A 22,704-nucleotide genomic window follows, 5' to 3' on the forward strand; every position below is an offset into this window, starting at 1 on the left:
ACAAGAATGTATTTAAGACGTGCATGGCCACAAGATGGTGTTGATGTGGCTTGGGAGAAAGAGGTAGAACTTACTAAAAGATACCAGTCGTGAAACTGGAAGTATCCTGCCTCTGGGACACATTTATTAGAATTACAAAATATGAGTATTGGAAACCGTAGGTGATAACACCTTGACTTTATTTATTTTTTAAGATTTTACTTATTTATGAGACACACACACACACACACACACAGGCAGAGACAGGCAGAGGGAGAAGCAGGCCCCATGCAGGGAGCCCGATGCGGGACTCGATCCCAGGTCTCCAGGATCACACCCCAGGCTGCAGGTGGCACTAAACCGCTGTGCCACCGGGGCTGCCCCCAAGGTAGATTTTCAAAAGCAGAACTTGTATTACACAAAAAAACTCTGTAATATATAGAAAATGATATACATGACTAAACTCCAAATTGTGATTAATGGTCCTATGATTACTGCTGCTTTTGTCAACAGTTAATCTACCTGAAATCCTTCTTTCAGTGGCCTGCAGGACAGCTGTGTTGGTAGCTGAGAGCTGTGTTGTCCAATCCAGTAACCACAGGCCACTAGTAACTATTTTTTTTAATTTAAATTGAGTAAAACTGGGGATCCCTGGGTGGCTCAGCGGTTTAGCGCCTGCCTTCAGCCCAGGACCTGATCCTGGAGACCCGGGATCGAGTCCCACATCGGGCTCCCTGCATGGAGCCTGCTTCTCCCTCTGCCTGTCTCTGCCTCTCTCTCTCTCTCATGAATAAATAAAATCTTAAAAAATAAATAAAATGCTGTTCCTGAGTCACACCAGGCTGAAGTGCTCAATAGCTGCATGTGGCTATTATCTCCCATGTTGGACAGGGCAGAGAATGACACCTTTGGCTTGTCATTCAAAGCTGCCAGGTATATTCTGGGCTGCTTGCCCACCACCCTAACTCATGGAACCCTCTATGATTTTCTCACTCTGGTACATTCTTGCCTCTCCTTGAAGCTCCACACTGACCTTTCTCAAAATAGGGGCTATTTACTCAGCATTTACTATTAAGTGCCTACTCAGTGCTGTGCAAAGCAAAAGGAGTTGCACGTAACCCTAGTCTTAAGATTCAGTGGCATACAGACCTGCTTTTCTCTGCTACCATTCACCACCTTCTGCTTCTAGTCCACCCACCTGCACTCCTGGTGACAATCAAGGAAGACTGCAGACGTGTTACTATCAAGTGCTACTTGGGACCCAAGATCTACCTTGTTTGTTTTTATCCAAGACTGCATACAGGTATTTTTGTCCTGTCAAGGTCCCTTACAGCAATATAATGGCAGTGACCACATGTCTATTTTTCACAAGTGTCAGTTTAGATCCTTTTTTTTAAGAAAAAGATTTATTTGTTCATGATAGACAGAGAGGCAGAGACACAGGCAGAGGGAGAAGCAGGCTCCATGCCAGGAGCCTGATGCAGGACTCGATCCTGGGACTCCAGGATTGCACCCTGAGCCAAAGGCAGGCGCTAAACCGCTGAGCCACCCAGGGATCCCATGCAGTTTAGATCCTTGATGATAACTGCTTTCATTCTAAATTACACCAATGCTGGATTGACCTTTGGCTCATAACTCACCGCAGGAAAATTTAAATATGAACTGAGTATTAGAGATGAGGCAATTCTGGTCAATGTTCCCAAGTGCAATAATGCTACTTACAAATAAAGTATTTTTTTAAATGCACGCTTAAGTATTTCAATCAAGTGTCGAGCTGCTTTCAACTGCATCTTAGCAAAATTAGAGGTGAAGCAAATATCTGTTAAATGTAGGTGATGAGCAGATAGGTGATTAATGTACTGGTCTTTTGAGCTTCCCTGTTTAAATTTTTCATAAAAATTGAAAATGTCATACCACTGGCATATCCTGCAGGCTTCAGCAATTTTACTTTTATTGCTGAATAGTATGCTGCTATTTGGAATATGTATTTTGTTTATTAATTCACCAGTTGGTGGGCATTCAGACTGATCCGTTATTGGCTATTATAATACTACAATGATCAGGGATCCCTGGGTGGCGCAGCGGTTTAGCGCCTGCCTTTGGTCCAGGGCGCGATCCTGGAGACCCGGGATTGAGTCCCACGTCAGGCTCCCGTTGCATGGAGCCTGCTTCTCCCTCTGCCTATGTCTCTGCCTCTCTCGCTCTCTGTGTGACGATCATAAATAAAAAAATATAAAAAAAAAATACAATGATCATTCACATGCAAGTCTATGTAGGTGTCAGTGGTTTTATAAATAAGCTTAAAACATTAATGTTTGATAAGAATGGCTTGTGCTACTCAGACTTCATTCAGTGATGCTTCTTCAAGCCTTAAGTTGAATAAATATTCATTAAACCAGAATGTCAATTTTCAAGAAAAGTTTCTTCCAGTTAATTTTGCTTTCTGAAGAGGGTTTTCCCCGCCTAAGGATTTTATTTATTTAACAGAGAAAACAAGTGAAGGGGCAGGAGAGGGAGAAGCAGACTCCTCGATGAGCAAGACCCTGAAATCATGACCTGAGCTGAAGGTCATGAGCCACCCAGGCGGCCCGCCCTATTTATTTTTACTTTCAAGTAAGCTCCACACCCAGTGTGGGTCTTGAATTCACCACCCCAAGATCAAGTCATACGCTCTACTGACTGAGCCAGCCAGTTGCCCCAAACTATCTTAACTGTTAAAGCTAATTTTGTTGGTGCTTCTAGCAGGCTCAGTCAGTAAAGCATATGATTCTTGATCTCTGGGTCTTAAGTTTGAGACCTACATTGGGTGTGAAACCTACTTTTAAAAAAAAGGAAAGAAAGCTAACTTTTTGTTCCTCCAATCTTTCTTTCTTTCTTTCTTTCTTTCTTTCTTTCTTTCCTTCTTTCTTTCTTTCTTTCTTTCTTTTTTTTTTTTACATCATGTATTCATTGGGAGCCAACAAGTGCTCCAAAGAAAAATCTACAAATTGTGAAGAAAATAGGCATAGTTCCTCTCAGCATAATCAAAGCTAGAATGTTCAGCTATTTTTTTTTTCTTTCAATCAGCAACAATCGTGCCTTGGATAAACTCCACTGGCTATGATAGAAAGCTAGAGTATTTTTTTTTTAAAGGTTTTATTTATTTATTCATGAGACACAGAGAGGCAGAGACACAGCAGAGGGAGAAGCAGGCTCCACACAGGGAGCCCCATGTGGGACCCGATCCCGGGTCTCCAGGATCACACCCTAGGCCAAAGGCGGGCACCAAACTGCTGAGCCACCCAGGGATCCCTAGAGTATTTATCAAAGAGTTTCCCCCAACTAGCTTTACATCGAGTGACTTCACTGTAGTGGCTCAGGAAGGGGCAGGCTCCCTCCTTCCCAATCACCCCATCAGATATCACCTGCTGCTGAGTTGCATGACAGAGTTTGGACTGGATGCCCCATACAAGGAGTCTTCAAAATGTTCAGACCCTCAAGTCTGGCCCATGAAGGAAAAAAAAAAATCTTAACCTGGGAGTGAGAAATCTACATCCTTCAACAGTCAAGAAAAAAGGCCCGGTACTGATCAACCCCAAGGCTACGAGCCCCCGATGTTTGGCAGTTATCTTCAGGTATAACTACTTTCCCTGGTGAGCTTCTTCCTTGACTTCTGGGTTAAACACAATGATTCCAATGCTGTCTCAGTCATTAACACCATCATCCTTTCTGTAAGAATTTCAGATGATGGTAGACGTCTGGTTTAATTCTTCCTTTTGCGTTTATATTTGGGGTTCCTTCCTTGTTTCTTTAAAGTAGGCACCAAGCCCAATATGGGGCTTTTTTTTTTTTCCCCAATATGGGGCTTGAACTCACCACCCTGAGATCAAGAGTCACATGCTCTACCAACTGAATCAGCCAAGGGCCCCTTAATTCTTCCTTTTGCATTGAGATAAGACTGTCGTTTCCTGTAGTTTCAAAAACTACAAATACGCTGAAATTAAAACATGAGATCTTAGGAATAAAATTAACACAGGGGCTAAAAAACTAAAATCTTAAAAAAAAAGGGGGTGCTTGAATGGTTCAGTCAGTGGAGCCTGCAACTCTTGACCTTGGGGGTAATGAGATCAAGCCCCACACTGGGGGGAGAGACTACTCAAAACAAAACAAAACAGATAAACAAACAAACAAACAACAAAAAAAAGCCAAACACAATCTTAAAACAAAAACAATTTAAAAATAACACAGGTGCCAAAACTGTGGTAGAAGGTAGTCACTAGTGTAGCTTATGTGCGCATCACCCCTCATGCCTCCCCCTCCAAGAGGGAAGGCCAGGTTACCATGGTCTAGGAGTTAAGTCTAAAACAGCAACCTAAACTGAGACCAAGCTGAGTTGTTCTAGCCAAAGGAAGCCCAACTGTCTTCTGCAATAGTATTTCCGTGTAAGTCAGCTCCAGACACCTGGTCAGTGGTGATGGGCTTGGGACACAGTTCCCTCAGCAGTGGAGCGATATTTGGAGACTAATATTGAAAGCTGCGCTTGGTCTGGATATCATCAAGAATCTGCTGTAGCTCCTCATCTTCAAACCGCCCCTCCAAGCTACAAGAATAAAACCAAAAGAAATGAGTATCTCAGGAATTGACAATGTTCCCTATACTCTTTTGAACACATGCTCATCTTTGAGCACCACTTACACACTTTTCCATTTACCTCTAAACACTGACACCTCTACCTTCAGCTTTATTTCTGCCATTCCTTTTAAACACATATGAAGTGTTTCAAAGATTTAAGAAAGTATAAAAATATGTTAACCCTAACAGCTACCCCTACTTGATTTAGATTTCTTTAATAAACACAACAGGAATAAATTAATGGCTCTGTGTATGCTCCCCCATTGCAATACCTTCCCCAGAATTAATAGCCATTATCCTGCATTTGTATTTATCATTCCTATACATATTTTTAGACTTATTATTATATACATATATAAAGGTATCTACAAGCCATATGCAGCACTGTTTTCAAACTTTTAAGAAATGACATTGTAATACATTTATCCTTCTGCGAATTTTTTCACTCCAAAATGATTCTGGTATTAGTTATTACTCCATATTGTTCCAGTTCATTAATTTTTGTACTGCTACATAAATGATTTATCCATCCTCTCATTTACTGACTGTCAAGCTTCTGTTATCACTAACACTGCAGTAATGAACATTAGAATACATGCCTCCTTATAGAATGGTATGGGCTGCTTTTAGGCATGTACCCAGGAATGGATTTTTAGATAACAGGGTATAATCATCTTTAACTTTACTAGATGTAGCCAAACTGCTCTCCAAAGTGACTGTACTAATTTGCACTTCTACCACCAATGTGAGAGATTCAGCTGGTCCACATTTTTGCTAACAGCTGGCATGGCTACAAATCATATTCACACCCTGTTGGTGCTATCTGTCCCGATTTTAAAAGTACATACTTTTTAGACAAAGTGATTCTACTTGTAGGAATTTTATACACAGAACTCAGCACAGTGGTGCTTACCTTGGTATCAGCGCCTTTGACTCCTCAGCAGTCTCTGGGCAAAGGTTGGCCAAACAGGCCAACTCAAACTTATGAAGCTTCTTCTGGAGCAACAAGCTGATCATGGTGATGAAAATCAAAACAAACAAAATCAAAGAATGATGAGTAGGAAAAGAGAATCAAAGGTAGTTAACAAGTATGAAAAAAAAGTAAAGCACTTCCAATATTTCTACATGGTTAAGCTTGGCTGCAAAATCTACTTTAAATTCACTTCCTGTTCCTATTCTTGGAAAACAAAGTTACAATGAAATCAGGCAGACACAAAAGCAATCAGAGCACATCAGGCCTGAGAACCCCCTATTTTAACTTTTGAAAAATTACTATGTGATTTACGGACTGTACAACGTTCCCCAAGAATTTATTTTGCTGTTCTCTGCTTTTATCACTGTACCTTGCTTCTTTCATCATTAATTTTATTACAAATACATGATGTTTGTGTATTTTGACTTGGGAGGAAATTCTCTTAAACTTATCTAAAAGTTGATTAAGCATCTGCCTTCAGCTCAGATCATGATCCCAGAGTCCTGGATGGAGCCCCACATTAGGCTCCCTTGCTCAGTGGGACTCCTGCTTCTCCTTCTCCCTCTGCCTGTTATTCCCCCTGCTTGTGTTTTCTCTCCCTGTCAAATAAATAAATAAAATCTTATAAACTTACCTAAAAAATAAATATAGGCATACCTTACTTTGTACAAATATTTGTGTAAACTGCATCCTTTTATTTTTGCATCTTATTCTAAATGCACTTCTATTCTAGTTCAAATTGTCTAAAACACTGTCAAATCTTATCTTGCCTTCTTACACATTTAGCTCTTAAAATAAGAGCTCATCCACAGTAAATCTGGTTTCAGAGACCTTAATTATCTGTTCAGAAACAAAACATTTACTGTGATTATTCTATTATAAGCATTGTAGTTATCATACAAAATTCTGAAAATACAGAAGGACAGAAAAAAAGCTACCCATATCATTACCTAAACAAAATCAATGTTATTATCTTAGTGTACCATTCCAAATACTTTTCTGTTTTAGAATATAAACTCACACATTGTTTCATAACTTTGTCACTCAGTAAAAGCTATCTTAATTTATTTAATACTGTAAACTTACTAACATGGGAAGTTTATAAAATAGTGTATATATCTGTGTGGAGAGATTTGTTATTAAATGAACCTATGCTCAGGGATCCCTGGGTGGCTCAGGGGTTTAGCACCTGCCTTCGGCCCAGGCCGTGATCCTGAAGGCCCCGCATCAGGCTCTCTGCATGGAGCCTGCTTCTCCCTCTGCCTGGATCTCTGCCTCTTTCTCACTCTCTGTGTCTCTCATGAATAACTGAATAAAATCTTTAAAAAAAAAGCTCACTTATAAACAATACAAAGAAACACCAAAAAGGTGAAAATAACCTGAAATCCTGAGAAATAACTATTAACATTTTCATGGAGATTCCCCTTCCCTTCCTCTTTATAAAAATTTTTGAGAGAGGGAACCCTGGGTGGCGCAGCGGTTTAGCGCCTGCCTTTGGCCCAGGGCGCGATCCTGGAGACCCGGGATCGAGTCCCACATCGGGCTCCCTATATGGAGGCTGCTTCTCCCTCTGCCTATGTCTCTGCCTCTCTCTCTCTCTCTGTGTGTGACTATCATGAATAAATAAATAAAATCTTAAAAAAAAAAATCTTTTCAAATCTACTTACCTCTTTTACTCTTTCTTTGATTTCCTTCAAGATGAGCATTATTTCATGTGAATTAGCTAGCCATTTGAAGTTCTCATTCAAACTGAGCCTCTAATTGGAGACTGTACATTTTTAAAAACTGGTGTCATCTCTTTATTAATTCTTTGTTGGAGTTTTTAATATTAAGGATATAAAAAATTAAGGCTATCAATCCTTTCCCCGTTCATTTACACTTACATTTTGCATATGGCATTTAACTTGATGTAGGGAAGTTTAAAGATTTTTATACAAATTCATTTATTCACTATTTATATTTAGTGCCTACAATCAGGTTACACAGTGATGAATATGACCAAGTTCCTGCTCTCACAAAGCTTATATTCAACTAGTCAATCAAGTTTCCCCTCATTTAAAAGTCTTACTAACCACAGCCAAAATAATACAAACATTCATATTATCACAAAGCACTTTTATTCACCATGGTTTGTATTCAAATCCTTAATTCCTTAGGAATTAAGTTTGGTATAAGGTATAGGTTTTGAACTTTGTTTTAAAATATTTCCCCTTGGGCAGCCCGGGGGGCTCAGCGGTTTAGCGCCGCCTTCAGCCCAGGGTCTGATTCCGGAGACCTGGGATCAAGTCCCACGTCAGGCTCCCTGCATGGAGCCTGTTTCTCCCTCTGCCTGTGTCTCTGCCTCTCTCTCTCTGTGTGTGTCTCTCTCATGAATAAATAAATAAAATCTTTAAAGAAAAATTAAAAAAATAAATAAATAAAATATTTCCCCTTTAGGGGTACCTTGGTGGCTTAATTGGTTATGCCTCGGACTCTTGATTCTGACTCAGGACATGGATTCAGGGTCTTGAGATGAGCTCACAGTGGGCTCCATGCTAGGTGGGGAGCCTGCTTAAGATTCTCTCTCTCCCTCCCCTCTGCTCTTCCCCCCCCTGAGTGCTTTCACTCGCTCTCTAGGTTATAAAAAAAATTATTTCCCTCTGATCTATTCTCATGCCAAAGTGTCACCACTTTAATTGCTATCAGTTGTTTTTTTTTTTTTTAAGATTTTATTTATTTACTCATTAGAGACACAGAGAAAGGCAGAGACATAGGCAGAGGGAGAAGCAGGCCCCCTGTAGGGAGCCCAATGTGGAACCTGATCCTGGAATCACACCCTCAGCCAAAGGCAAACGCTCAACCACTGAGCCACCCAGTCGTCCCAATTGCTATCAGTTTTTAATGTGTTTTACATCTTTTAGGACAAATTCTCCCCTTCATTTTTCTCAAAAAAAAAAAAAAAATTTTTTTTTTTTGACAATTCTTACAATAGCCTAATGCAGGGCTCCATCTCATGACACTGTGATCATAACCTTAACTGAAATCAAGAGTCAGTCATTCAACCAAGCCACTCAGGCGCTCCCAGAATGGCACTAAATGCATACATTAATTTGGGGAGAACCAACATGTTTAAAATACTGAATGTGTAAGTCTACTTTAATCTGTCCAGGTCATCTCCTAGGCCCAATAGCTTGTAGTTTTGCTCGGAAGCTCTGCAAATTTCCCTCCAATCTTTTCTCCATGCGTACATTCACTTTTTAGAACAGATTATTCTTCATATACAATTTTATCACCTTCATTTTCTGCACACTTAACATGGGAACATCTTTCGATTTCATTTTCTACCACAATTTGAATGACAATATATTCACCAAATGATTTACCACTATTTATTTAATTACTGTTGAATGTTTAAGGTTTCTCCCTGTCCTTGGCTATTATAAATAGCTCTCTGAAAAGTATCTGTGTATATACATCTTTTTTTGTATACCTGCTTTTCCTAAGGACAGTACTTCTCAAACATTTTCACCAGAGCAGAGCACACAAGTATCCCTAGGTGACCTGGGGGGCACAGGCTCAAATGACTTTCTGTATCTGTAAGGTTTTAAGTCTTGTAATTTAATTCAGGAATTCACATATATTTTTTGTTTTATTCAACAATATGCTGGTATCTGTTTGTTTTAATGTAGAAGTGTTTTAAATCACCTACCATCAAATAAAACTGATGTTTGAAGATGTGTTTTTTCCTGTGGCTTCCTATATGCCTTAGTACATCATGGTTTTCCAGGTTACCCAATTTGAGAAGCAATGCCTTAGAAAAAAAAATGCTAAAGGCTGCCTTCTGAGAAGTACAGCAAAGATTCAGAAAGAATGCTCCTGATTTATACTTAATTACATATAAAGACCCTGAAGACATTTTAAATAAATAATAAGCCCACTTTATTAAAAAAAAAAACTCACAAAACACTGTTATGTGTTATATATATATATATATTTTTATACATATATAAAATATATATGTGAATACATGGAAAAGATCTGGAAGGCTAATAACCCAACTAACAGTGGTTACTGTGCAGGATGACCACTGGGATTTTAGGTATGTGGAAAGGTGGCCAAAAAGAATTTTGATCTCATAAGCAATTTTTAAATTTCAGACAGATATTATTTTTCTTACATTAAAGGTACAGATGAAAAAAAGAAAAAAAAGAGGTACAGATGATGACCATGGGATGGCAGTGGTGGCAGTGGCAGTAGAAGCAAAAGCATTTTACACACAGATGTCCAACAGTTTGGATTAATAAAAACTTTCTTTTAGCACTCACCTACGGACACTGGCAATGGTCTCTCTGTTTTTGAAACGGCTGAAACGGGCTGTATAATTTAAAGTTTTCATGAAGACCTCAGAAAGTTCCTGTTCATCCTCTGCACTCTCATTCTGTTGCTTTCGATGCTCCAGAAGCATATGAACTTCTGAATTTAGTAATGTCTCCGCTGTTTCAAACTCTATTTGTGAGAAGCATAAATGTCAGCTGAAAAGTATTCCTTCAAAAGATTCTAAATGTTCATTTTGCCTTCAAGACTAACAGCAAATTTCTGTCCCTGCATAAATCCAGAGGCCCAATATCCCACAGCTTTATCTTCATCCAGACCAGTCTACCACAAGGGACAGTAGAGTTCATGAGATACTAACACTTAGCTCAGTCCAGCTAGACAGTTTCTAACATCAAAGAACCTGACCTGGATGTGCTACAACACAGGATGTGTGTTGTGATATGTCACAACAATGACCTATCATTATCCTATAATAACACATCATTACCCTAATTAGGCCAGTTAGGATTTTCAAAATAGAGCATAACCAACAATTATTTCTCTGTAGCTTGCATGAACTGATAATCTAGTTCCACAATACTAATATTATACTCTCAACTTTAAGAATTATTACATCTTAGGGAGGGCCAAGTATTTGGAAACACACATTAATAATGCATCCCAAATTCTATTTTTGTACCTGTACAAATCTGTTATTTACTCCTTCACCCAGATCACTACCTATTACATACTAGGTATTGGACTTGTCCCACCTTGGGCAGCCCAGGTGGCTCAGCGGTTTAGTGCCCCCTTCAGCCCAGGGCCTGATCCTGGAGACCCGGGATCAAGTCCCATGTCAGGCTCCCTGCATGGTGCCTGCTTCTCCCTCTGCCTCTGCCTCTCTTTCTGTGTCTCTCGTAAATAAATAAATAAAATCTTTTTTAAAAAATAAATAAAAAATAAAAGTACCTACCCTTTAGATTTCATAATCTTATGTAGTTCCCCAACAAAACCTACTTCAAATATTTACTATCACACAAATCTTGTTACTCATTTATTTTTTTAGCTTCAAGTTTTTATTTAAATTCCAGCTAACACAGTGTATTATTATTTTCAGGTGTATAATTTAGCGATTCATCATTTACACATGATACCCAACAAGTGCCCTCTTTATTATTTTTTTAGAATTTTTATTTATTATTTATGATAGTCACACACAGAGAGAGAGAGGCAGAGACACAGGCAGAGGGAGAAGCAGGCTCCATGCACCGGAAGCCCGACGTGGGATTCGATCCCGGGTCTCTAGGATCGTGCCCTGGGCCAAAGGCAGGCGCTAAACCGCTGCACCACCCAGGGATCCCAAGTGCCCTCTTTAATACCCATTCCCCATTTAACTTATCCCCCCCTCCCCTCCAGCAACCCTTCGTTTTTTCTCCGTAGTTAAATGCCTGTTTTCTGGTTTGCCCCCTTTTTTTCCTATGTTCATCTGTTTTGTTTCTTAAATTCCATGTGAGTGAAATCACATAGTATTTGTCTTTCTCTGACTTATTTTGCTTAGCATGATACTCTAGGTCCATCTACGTTGTTGCAAATGGCAAGATTTCATTCTTTTTTATGGCTGAATCATATTCCATTGTGTATGTGTGTCACATCTTTATCCATTCATCAGCCGATGGACATTTGGGCTCACCCTCGATACTCATTTAAAAATAATCTTCATTAATAAATATTTAAAATATTAAATTAAAAATTAAAATAATAAGAATCCTCTTGGGACACCTGGGTGGCTCAGCAGCGGGCATCTACCTTCGGTCCAGGGTGTGATCCTGGGGGGGGGGGTCCGGGGATCGAGTCCCATGTCGGGTTCCATGCATGGAGCCTGCATCTCCCTCTGCCTCTCTCTCTCTCATGAATAAATAAAATCTTTAAAAGTAATAATAATCCTCTTCTTGAATAGGAAGAATACCAGTAAGCAAACTTTAAAAACTGGATTTGCGCAGCCCCCGTGGCCCAGTGGCTTAGCACCGCCTTTGGCCCAGGGCATGATCCTGGAGACCTGGGATCGAGGCCCATGTCAGGCTCCCTGCATGGAGCCTGCTTCTCCCTCTGCCTGTGTCTCTGCCTCTCTCTCTGTGTCTGTCATGAATAAATAAAATTAAAAATAAAATAAAAACTGGATTTATTTATTTTTAAAAGTTTATTTATTCATGACAGACACAGAGAGAGAGGCAGAGACACAGGCAGAGGGAGAAGCAGGTTCCATGCAGGAAGCCCAATGAGGGACTCGATCCTGAGACTCCAGGATCACGCTCTGAGTCAAAGGCAGATGCTCAAATGCTGAGCGACCCAGGTGTCCCTAGAATTGGTTTCTGACTGTTCCTTATCAGTGAGTTCCTCCACAGTAGGAACCGTTCATAAACATGAATTCATGTTTCTAATCCCACACTGAGGAATAATAATGAGGAAAATCCAAAATTACTTACAATTTAGCATTTCCATGGGTCATGGGTATGTTTACTATTGGGGAAATCACTAATACCACCATCTGAGTAATGCCTCTTTCTCAGGCCAAGTGACAAGAACTTCCACTCTGCTTCCACAACCATCTGTGGGCTGGGTGTGTATGTGGGGTGAGGGGAACAATATTTTTATTTGAAAAGTTCTCATTACTCCTAAATCTAATAGGCACCAAGAAGCTATTTTCTACCAGAGGTCAGCAGAGTTTAAGCAAGAGGAACCTCTCAGAGCTAATTCCTGTCCCGTGCAGGTCACTGCCGATTCTGTATCGATGCAGTAGTGTACAAATAGAGAAACTACTGCTTCAGAGCAATGAATCAAGAGGACATGAAATATTAGGAGTGTATGGTTCCAGGGGTGCCTGGGTGGCTCCGTGGTTGAGAGTCTGCCTTCAGCTCACATTGTGATCCTGGGGTCCTGGGATTGAGTCCTGTAGCAGGCTCCCCACAGGCAGCCAGCTTCTTCCTCTGCCTCTCTGTGTGTCTCATGAATAAATAGAATCTTAAAAAAAAAAAAAAAAGGAGTGTATGGCTCCAAATCTCCAAAGTGACAGTCACAAGTGACATGATAGGAGAAAAAAGCAGCAACAGCACCTAAAGAATGGATTAGTCTCAGCTTCTGAGGCTGTAGCATTAATGCTACAGGGGCACTTGTGTGGCTCAGTTGGTTAAGCATCTGCCTTTGGCTCAGGTCACGATCTCAGGGTCCTGGGATGGAGCCCTGCATCAGGCTCCTTGCTCAGCAGGAGGCCTGTTTCTGTTTCTTCCTCTTTCTACTGCTCCCCCTCTGTGGGCTCTCTCTTTCATCAATAAATAAAATCTTAGCCAAAAAAAGAAAAGAGAGAAGAGAGAGAAGAGAAGAGAAGAGAAGAGAAGAGAAGAGAAGAGAAGAGAAGAGAAGAGAAGAGAGAGAGAAAGAAGAGAAGAGAAGAAAAAGAGGAAATCAAGAGGCTAAGCCAGAGTTACTAACAAGAATCATCTCCCAAGTTTATTACAGCTATTGATGCTTTTAAGGCTTCTGGAAAATTGGCCCAATGAAAGATGCTTCACTTTCTGTACTAAGTGAAATGTACCTGTTAAAACAGGATAGCGCTTTCAGGACACCAGGAGGCCAGTCACCTGCCCCCATTCCTCACTCACGGTAATGTCCAAGTACTATTTACACATCACTCTCACTCCTTTCAAACAATGAAAGACCAAAGCAGCCAAACCAGGTATGTTATTCTTCCTCTGCACTGGTATTTTAAGAATAGCCACAATTTATTAATTTCCGTTCCTGTAAGAAAGAAAAATATTCCTTGGCCAGTACCTCAACTGTGAATGTTCTTGAGGACACTCCATTACAACCATTATGGTAAAGGTGGCAACTTCAGATGATCTTCTCATACTACATATTTTTCTCTCTGGTACAAAATGTTCTAGGGGATTTCTTTAGCTGAGGGAATGGAGAAATGGGGATCATATTGGAGTGTATGGTTCCAGGGATGCCTGGGTGGCTCAGTGGTTGAGCCTCTGCCTTTGGCTCAGGGCGTGATCCTGGGTCCTGGGATCGAGTCCTATACCAGGCTCCCTATAGGAGCCTACTTCTCCCTCTGCCTAGGTTTCTGCCTCTGTGTGACTTTCATGTATAAAAAAAATCTTAAAAAAAAAAAAAAAGAGAGAGAGAGAGAGGATCCCTGGGTGGCTCAGAGGTTTAGCCTCTGCCTTTGGCCCAGGGTGCGATCCTGGAATCCCAGGATCGAGTCCCACGTCGGGCTCCCTACATGGAGCCTGCTTTTCCTTCTGCCTGTGTCTCTGCTTCTCTCTGTGTCTCTCATGAAAAACTAAATAAAATCTTGAAAGAGAGAGAGAGAGAGAGAGAGAGACGTGCAGGTGGCTCAGTGGCTGAGCCTCTGCCTTCGGCTCAGGGTGTGATCCTGGAGTCCTGGGATTAAGTCCCACATCAGGTTCCATGCAGGGAGCCTGCTTCTCCTCCCTTTACCTGTGTCTCTGGGTCTCTTGTGGATAAATAAAAAAAATTTTATTTTTCTGGCAAACGTGCTGTGAAAACTAACTACAAACTCTCAAGACGCTTTCAGTTGCCTCACCTGTTCTTCCATCCCACAGAATTAGCACACATTTGTTTGCTTTCTATCTACAGCAAAGGCTTTCCTTATCTTTTAAGTACTTACTGTTGTTTCTATGTATCTTCACATATATTTTTTAAAGCAAAGTACACCTCCAACATAGGGATGGAACTCACCACCCCTGACCTCGAGATTAAGAGTAGCATGCTCTACCAACTGAGCAACCAAGCGCTCCCATATTCCCTTGTATTTAAAAGATTATATTTATTTATTTGAAAGAGAGACAAGCGGGGGGGAGGGGCAGAGGAGAGGAAGCAGTGGACTCCCCATTTTGCAGAGAACTGGACAAGTGTCTAGATCCCAAGACCCCAGGATCATGACCTGAACCAAAGGCAGACAGACACTTAACTCACTGAGCAACTCAGAAGTCCCCCATCTTCAGATATTCTAAACTACATAAAAATCATTGTGTAGGGGATGCCTGGGTGGCTCAGCGGTTAAGCGTCTGCCTTTGGCTCAGGACATGATCCTGGAGCCCCAGGATCGAGTCCCGCATCGGGCTCCCTGCATGGAGCCTGCTTCTCCCTCTGCCTGTGTCTCTGCCTCTCTTCTCTCAGTCTCTCTCATGAATAAATATTTTATTTATTTTTTTTAAAATTTATGATAGTCAGAGAGAGAGAGAGAGAGAGAGAGAGAGAGAGAGAGAGAGAGAGGCAGAGACACAGGCAGAGGGAGAAGCAGGCTCCATGCACCGGGAGCCCGACATGGGACTCGATCCCCGGTCTCCAGGATCGCGCCCTGGGCCAAAGGCAGGCGCCAAACCGCTGCGCCACCCAGGGATCCCTCTCATGAATAAATAAATAAAATCTTTAAAAAATAAAAATCACTGTGTAACCCCATATGAGCTGAGAAGTTAAACAGATATTCCGAAGTCTGACACACTGTTAACTGACAGAATCTAAGGTCTAATTATACCTAATTCAATAAAATTTTCATGTACCAGATGTTACTTGCTTTTATCAAAATAAATATTTTCAGAGTGCAAAAAAATAAATAAATAAAAAGTACCAAGACAAAACCCAAGCACAAAAAACTGGCTTAATTTATCATATATTAAGAGACCATCTCCCAGTGAGTTAAAAAAATAAACATATACTTTTATTATGCCAGAAACTTTCATGAGGCTATCCTACGGAAATATGTGACCTTGAGTCAATGAAATAAAAAATTGGAAGCAACCTATATGTCTATCAACAGATAAAAAAAAAATAGTATTATGGTAAACCATTAAGTATTTCTCACCCTTTAAAAGAACAGGATGGGGCACCTGGCTGGCTCAGACCATAGAGCATGGGACACCCGATCTCAGGGTTGTGAGTTCAAGCCCCACATTGGGCCTAGAGCTGTTTTAAAAACAAAACAAAACAAAACAAAACAAAACAAAACAAAACAAAACAAAAAAAAACAGGACAGTTCTACATAATATATCATCAAAATTTTAAAAGGCTATAGCATTCCTCTTGCATAATCTCATTTTTACAAAGAAAAAATTGTACATAAATATTTATTCATAAACATAAAATTAGCTTGGAACAGTAAGTACTGATTGTTTACAGTACTCCCTCTGGGTGAAAGGGTGTGGAGTTTCACTTTTTCCTGTGTATGCAATAATTTTAAAACAGGTGGGTATTGTTAAGGTTTCCCGTATTTACTTGCATTCTTCAGTACCTGTAAAATATGGTATTTTATTTTATTTTAATATGGTATTTTAAAATCTTAAGCTTCCTGCTTATTTTCGGTTTCTAAATTACAAATAAAGTACATCTCGCTGCACAAAGAAAGTCCACTGACAACAAAAATGTGCTGTACTTGTAGCCTTCTGACAAAGACTCTGGCCAAACTCTAGCCAGGCTCCTCTGAGCCCTGCTTTTGGGCCTCATATGTGGCCCAGAAGGACATGAACAAAAATACTGACACAATTTCTAATTGCCTAGGTTGACTCCGGCCCCTTTAAAGCGCCTACCAATATGTTGGCAAATTGAATTCAAATTAAAAAATGTAGGGATCGGGATCCCTGGGTGGCGCAGCGGTTTGGCGCCTGCCTTTGGCCCTGGGCGTGATCCTGGAGACCCGGGATCGAATCCCACGTCGGGCTCTCTGCATGGAGCCTGCTTCTCCCTCTGTCTGTGTCTCTGCTTCTCTGTCTCTCTCTCTGTGACTATCATGAATAAATAAATAAAATTTAAAAAAAAAAAAAATGTAGGGATCCCTGGGTGGCGCAGCGGTTTGGCGCCTGCCTTTGGCCCAGGGCGCGATTCTGGAGACCCTGGATCGAATCCCACGTCGGGCTCCCGGTGCATGGAACCTGCTTCTCCCTCTGCCTGTGTCTCTGTCTCTCTCTCTCTCTCTGTGACTATCATAAAAAAAAAAAAAAAAGTAATAAAAAAAAAAAATAAAGCGCCTACCGAGCTGAAAGCTGACAGCTGTTGTCAATAATTTACGGCTTGTCCCAGCCAACACCTAGAGACGGGGCCCCTGTCCCTGAGTTCAGAGAAGAGCTGTGGGAGAGCGGAAGCCTAAATTCCATAAGCGCCAGTTAACATAAATGACATAAACCCTCAAATGGGTCTCGAATGCACCAATCCCCCTTTCCGCGTTTTTTGATTTTTCACTTCCCGGATCTACGGAGACGCGGCCAACCCCTTCGTTCCTCCGTTCTCCTTTAAAACGCCCAATCACCTCCGTACAAACAGAAACTGAGCTCAGTCCACGCTAGCCTCTTTTCCCTATCGCAATCGTGCCTGAATTTTATTCTTATTTTTCTAAAGCAGGCTCCTCGCGCGAGCTCGTGACCTGGAGCTTAAGACCAGCAAGCCAGGGCTGCCTGGGTGGCTTTGGGGTCGAGCGTCCGCCTTTGGCGCAGGTCATGACCAGAGTCCCGAAATTCAGTCCCGGCGCCAGCTCCGCGTCCCCTGCCCCCTGCCTCTGCACCCCGTATGCGCGCCCTCTCGAAAGAAAATAGGAAAAAAAAGAAAAAAAAAAAAAAAGCCTGGCGTGCTGTACGGGTTGAGCCGGCCGGACGCCCCAGCGCCCCTTACTAAAGTCTGTCCTTATCACTTTAACCAGAGCGGGCTTTGTTCATCCTCGTCTATTTCTGCAGCACTTGGTGGTTCATCACATACAATAAACGACGTAAACGAGTAAAAAGGAGCCAACGGCTCCGGGACAGAGGCTGGAATCCCACCGGCCCCTCTCGAGGCACCGTGGCCCGCGGGGGCCCCCTCCCGCCACATCCCCATCCTCTCTGCCCCTGCCCGTCCGTGGGGACGCCAGGCCTGCGGCGAACACGCGGGACAGCGGGGAGCAGCCGCGCAGCCCCAGCCCCACCTTTGGGAAAGATAAGCTGTGAGGCATCCTCCTCGACGTCGCCCGCCCGCGGATCGCTACCCCCAGCCGCCATGGGCACACCGCGCCGGGCTCCACGCGCGGGGCGCCGAACGCGCACGCCGGAAGTGCAGGAGCGCGGGGCTCGGCCCCGGAAGGGGCGTGGCCGGCGGGCGGGTGGGCGTGGCCGGCGGGCGGGTGGGCGTGGCCGGCGGGGCGGGTGGGCGGGCCGGAGAGGAGGCTGGGGGAGCGGCGCGGTCGGCCTCTGTGTCTGCGAGTGGTCGTAAGTTTAGGTGAAATTCAGACCCTGGGAGCTCCCGTTGGTGGACAGAGGGTCAGCGACCCTGAAAACGTGCAGCGGAATTTCTTGCAACGCTTTAAGTTATTCAAACAATTTGATTAGGGTGGCTGGCCAGTAGTTGGTTGTGACTCGTGATCTCAGGGTTGTGAGTTCGCGTTCCACACTGAGTGTAAACGTCACGTAAAAATAAAATCTTTTTTTTTTTTTAGTTTTTTTTTAAATTTATTTATTTATGATAGTCATCAGAGAGAGACAGAGAGAGGCAGAGAAACAGGCAGAGGGAGAAGCAGGCTCCATGCACCAGGAGCCCGATGTGGGATTCGATCCCGGGTCTCCAGGATCGTGCCCTGGGCCAAAGGCAGGCGCCAAACCGCTGCGCCACCCAGGGATCCCTAAAAATAAAATCTTAAAAATTAATTTGGGACCGCCTGGCTGTCTCAGTGGGAAGAGCATACGACTCTTGGTCTCGGGGCCACCTTGGGTGCAGAGATTACTAAAAATAAATAAACCTTAAAAAATGACTTGTAGTGGATTATTCGATGCTTCCAAGCAGGTGGAGAGTGATGCTGAGAGTCCTTTAATTCATCTGTTGAAACATTTGGATGAGACGTAGGAAAGTAAGCCAATCAGGAGCACCCGGGTGGCTCAGCGGTTTGAGCCTTTGGCTCAGGGTGTGACGCCGGGGGCCTGGGATCGAGTCTCGCATCAGGCTCCCTGCGAGGAGCCTGCCTCTCCCTCTGCCTGTGTCTCTGCCTCTTTCTGTGTCTCTCATAAATAAATAAAAAATATTAAAAAAGAAAAGTAAGCGAATGAAAAACGATGCTGTTTTCATCTCAGAGAAAATAGAAGATTGTACAACAAAGGAAATAATCAGTGCATCACTTGTGTCTCTGGTGAGCAATGTTTAGGTATTTAAGGTGTGTTTACAAAAAATGAATTAAGGGACTCCTGGCTGGCTCAGTGGTTGAGCATCTGCATTTGGCTCAGGTCATGATCCCGGGGTCCTGGGACTGAGTCCCACATCAGGCTCCTCACAGGGAATCTGCTTCTCCCTCTGCCTGTGTCCCTGCCTCTGTGTGTGTCTCTTATGAAAAAATAATCTTTTTAAAAAATGAATTAAGAGGGGATCCCTGGGTGGCGCAGCGGTTTGGCGCCTGCCTTTGGCCCAGGGCGTGATCCTGGGGATCCGGGATCGAATCCCACGTCGGGCTCCCGGTGTATGGAGCCTGCTTCTCCCTCTGCCTGTCTCTCTGCCTGTCTCTCTCTCTCTCTGTGACTATCATAAATAAATAAATAAAAAATTAAAAAAAATTTTTTTAAAAAATAAAAATAAAAATGAATTAAGATGTTACCAGAGAAGAATATGTGCTTGTATTCCTTTGATTTATAAATATAATAATTTTTATAAAATTAATTTGTATATTTCCAGTAGAAACATATTGGGTAAAATAATAGATTATATAGCATAGCCAGAGCTTATGACTGTTTCCAAGTGGTTTCTTTTTTTTTTTAATTTTTATTTATTTATGATAGTCACAGAGAGAGAGAGAGAGGCAGAGACACAGGCAGAGGGAGAAGCAGGCTCCATGCACCGGGAGCCCGACGTGGGATTCAATCCCGGGTCTCCAGGATCACACCCTGGGCCAAAGGCAGGCGCTAAACCACTGCGTGACCGAAGGGTCCCTCCAAGTGGTTTCCTACACAGTTCATTAGAGGCACAGGACAGAAGTCCTGACATGTCTGGAGACATGAAGCGACTTGGCGTCAGAAATGGGCCTGGAACTCAGTGTAGACTTCTCTCTTCCATCTGTCCATCCAGCAGGCCCTTACAGAGCACCTAATGCCTACCATGTGGTGGCTCAAGAAATACCCAACACTTGGTCTCCTGCACACACACATCAGGAGAGAAGTCAACAGGTGAAGAAGAAAGGAGAAAATGTTTCACAAGGTGGTTTGTCTACAACATTTTCATTCAGAAAACCATTATAAACATTTATGTTGAAAGCCCTGGGGTTGAAAAGATGACTCAGTCATAAATCTGTCCCTACAAGGAGATCACCAAAAAGTAGTTGATGCAAGATCTGGACTTATTTCCATAATGAAAGAAAGTGGTAAGTAGTAAGAGAAAAGAAAAGTCAAGGAAAATGCTATAGAAGGATCCCTAGAGAAAAAAGTCACTTCTGGTTGCGGGTAGGTGAGTCACAAGAGATCAGAGGAGTAGGGGCTGGCACTGGGACTACTCTCTAACATTTAATCAGACAGAGATGGGGGAGGAGTAATATGAATGAAGTTAACAGGTACATAAGAGGAATATTTACTCTTTAAGGTAATTTCATATCTCAGTTTCCTTAAATGTCATTTTCATTATATCATTCTTGGGAAATGAAGGAAATATAGTAATTATACAGAACTTATATAAACAAATGTTTGCTGTGTTATTAATATTGCTATGTCATTTTTTTCAATCACAATAACAATTTACACTTTTTGGTTTACTTCTCGAACCTCTTGTGGACTGAATCACTATCTTTCCTAGACCTCGGTGTTCTGCCCTAGTATAGTATGTTTCCCAGTATGTTATGGTATGTTTCCCAGTTCTCCATATGCTTAAAGTTAATGTACAGAATCTCCCAATTTAAGCTATTCTCTCATAAATTAAAAAAAAAATATTGGCACCTGCTGCTGCAAGGAAGTCTGCTGGTGAGTGCCTACAAAGAAGCCAACGGAATAAACATGTAACCCTCTCCCTTATGCTATTAATACAATGTCTAGAGATACAAAGGAATGGGGCACATGGGGGTGGGAGGAGGTTGTGTGATTCTGCAAACAGCCCTTGACTATTAGTTACAAAAACTTCAAGAGGTAAAAAAAAAACAAAACTTCGAGGGCTGCCCTGAAAGTCCCACTCTTAGATTCTAAAGCCCATGTGGCCTGTGGCACTGGTACAGGGCAGTGAGCCCTGTGCTGGCACTATTAGACTACCTGAAAGGCCCTCTCTTCTTGAGGTCAAGCTGGGCTGACTTCAGCGTCCACCTCTTTCAGAAAGCCTGTCTTGACTTGAAGGGCTGAGCATAGTTATGCTGCTTCCTTTCACATGTCCAGAGTGGCTTAGGGTTCCAAGAGGGTTTGATACTTGCCCAGTCGTCCCCACCTACATCTGGCATTGGGTAACAGTCTGGAGAGTCACAGTCATCCAGCCACTGCAGGAGTGTGCTGGGGCTTGGACAAAGCCTTCCCAGCAGGCTGTCTCAGAGGTTCAGGGTCCCATCACAAAGCAGGACATATGGCTCAGAATAGTATTAGGTTGTCTGGCTCATAAATAGCAAGACCAAGACTTGAGCTCAGGCCTATCAGACTGCCAGCCTAAAGATTCCAGTGTCAGCATCCTGGGTTACTTCTTTGGTCAGGAACCAGGATAGGATCAAAGAAAGAATGGCCGTACTGGGGGTAGCAGGTGGAAGGTCAGATTGGAAGCAGGAACTTGAGTGGTTGACGATGAATTTGAGACCTCTTTCCTGTTCAGTTCCTCAAGCCAGAGGTACAGTCTTGAAACTGGAGGGGTCATTTGTTTTTCAGTTTGCTCTAGCATACAGAACCTCCTGGAATCAGAGAGTAAGGAGCAGGAAGAGATCCTAGAATCCTTGTCAGAGCTTCATTTTAGAATGAGGAAAACACGCAGAAGGGGCAGCACTTGTATTACGTTCCTCAGGACACTACTGTGATTCTTTGTATAGTAGTCATTCAAAGGCCTTCAAGTAGCTTACTGAATAGGATCTCAAAGCCAAGGTCAGATCTTTGATCTGGAAGCAGCTTTAGAGCACCTACCCCATCCCCAAAATTAGCCCCACTGATCTCTGATCAGGTGGCTTAGTGGCTTAGTTCACATGGTTAAAGTAGCACATTTTAGGGCACCTGGGCAGCTCAGTCAGTTAAGCATCTGTCTTCGGCTCAGGTCATGATCCCAGGGGTCTGGCGTCGAGCCCCACGTTGGGCTCCCTGCTCAGCGGGGATTCTGCTTCTCCCTCTCCTTCTTTGTGCCCTCTCTCTCAAAATCTTTTTTTTTTTTTTTTTTAGATTTTATTTATTTATTCATGAGAGGCACAGAGAAAGAGAGAGAGAGAGAGACAGAGACATAGGCAGAGGGAGAAGCAGGTTCCATGCAGGGAGCCCGATGTGGGACTTGATCCTAAGACTCCAGGATCACGCCCTGAGCCGAAGGCAGACGCTCAACCACTGAGCCACCCAGGCGTCCCAAATAAAATATATTTTTTTAAAAAGATACATAAAATGGATAAAATGGCAAATTTTAGGTTATACATATTTTACCACCACCACCATCACCACACATACACAAACCAACAAAAAACCCAATGATATGGAATTCCATGATGTTTAAGTGCAGGTTGTATTATAATATGGAACAGAGGATTCCTGGGTGGCTCAGCAGTTTAGCACCTGCGTTGGGCCTAGGGCGTGATCCTGGAGTCCGGGGATCAAGTCCCACGTCAGGCTCCCTGCATGGAGCCTGCTTCTCCTGCCTGTGTCTCTGCCTCTCTCTCTGTCTCTCATGAATACATAAAA

General features: G+C 42.6%; 1 protein-coding gene across 1 annotated transcript; it reads right to left on the reverse strand.

Annotated features, from left to right (window-relative positions):
* Positions 1–1,554: 1,554 nt before the first annotated feature.
* POLR2D (RNA polymerase II subunit D) lies at positions 1,555–17,960 on the reverse strand. Its single transcript, XM_055316363.1, has 4 exons — positions 17,826–17,960; positions 9,868–10,048; positions 5,504–5,599; positions 1,555–4,558 (listed from the first exon to the last, which is right to left on the reverse strand). The coding sequence occupies exons 1-4, from the start codon at positions 17,896–17,898 to the stop codon at positions 4,480–4,482; spliced, it is 429 nt and encodes a 142-aa protein (XP_055172338.1). The 5' UTR covers positions 17,899–17,960; the 3' UTR covers positions 1,555–4,479.
* Positions 17,961–22,704: the final 4,744 nt, after the last annotated feature.

The sequence above is a fragment of the Nyctereutes procyonoides genome, unplaced genomic scaffold (assembly GCF_905146905.1).
Source record: "Nyctereutes procyonoides isolate TBG_1078 unplaced genomic scaffold, NYPRO_anot_genome, whole genome shotgun sequence".
NCBI lineage: Eukaryota > Metazoa > Chordata > Mammalia > Carnivora > Canidae > Nyctereutes > Nyctereutes procyonoides.

Excerpts from the sequence above, each read along its gene's own strand:
- POLR2D (XM_055316363.1), bottom strand. The coding sequence starts at position 17,898 with ATGGCGGCTGGGGGTAGCGATCCGCGGGCGGGCGACGTCGAGGAGGAT. Across the intron at positions 5,600-9,867 it reads ACCATTGCCAGTGTCCGTAG|CTTGTTGCTCCAGAAGAAGC; the intron begins GTGAGTGCTAAA and ends CACCATGATCAG. Across the intron at positions 4,559-5,503 it reads TCAAAGGCGCTGATACCAAG|CTTGGAGGGGCGGTTTGAAG; the intron begins GTAAGCACCACT and ends TTATTCTTGTAG.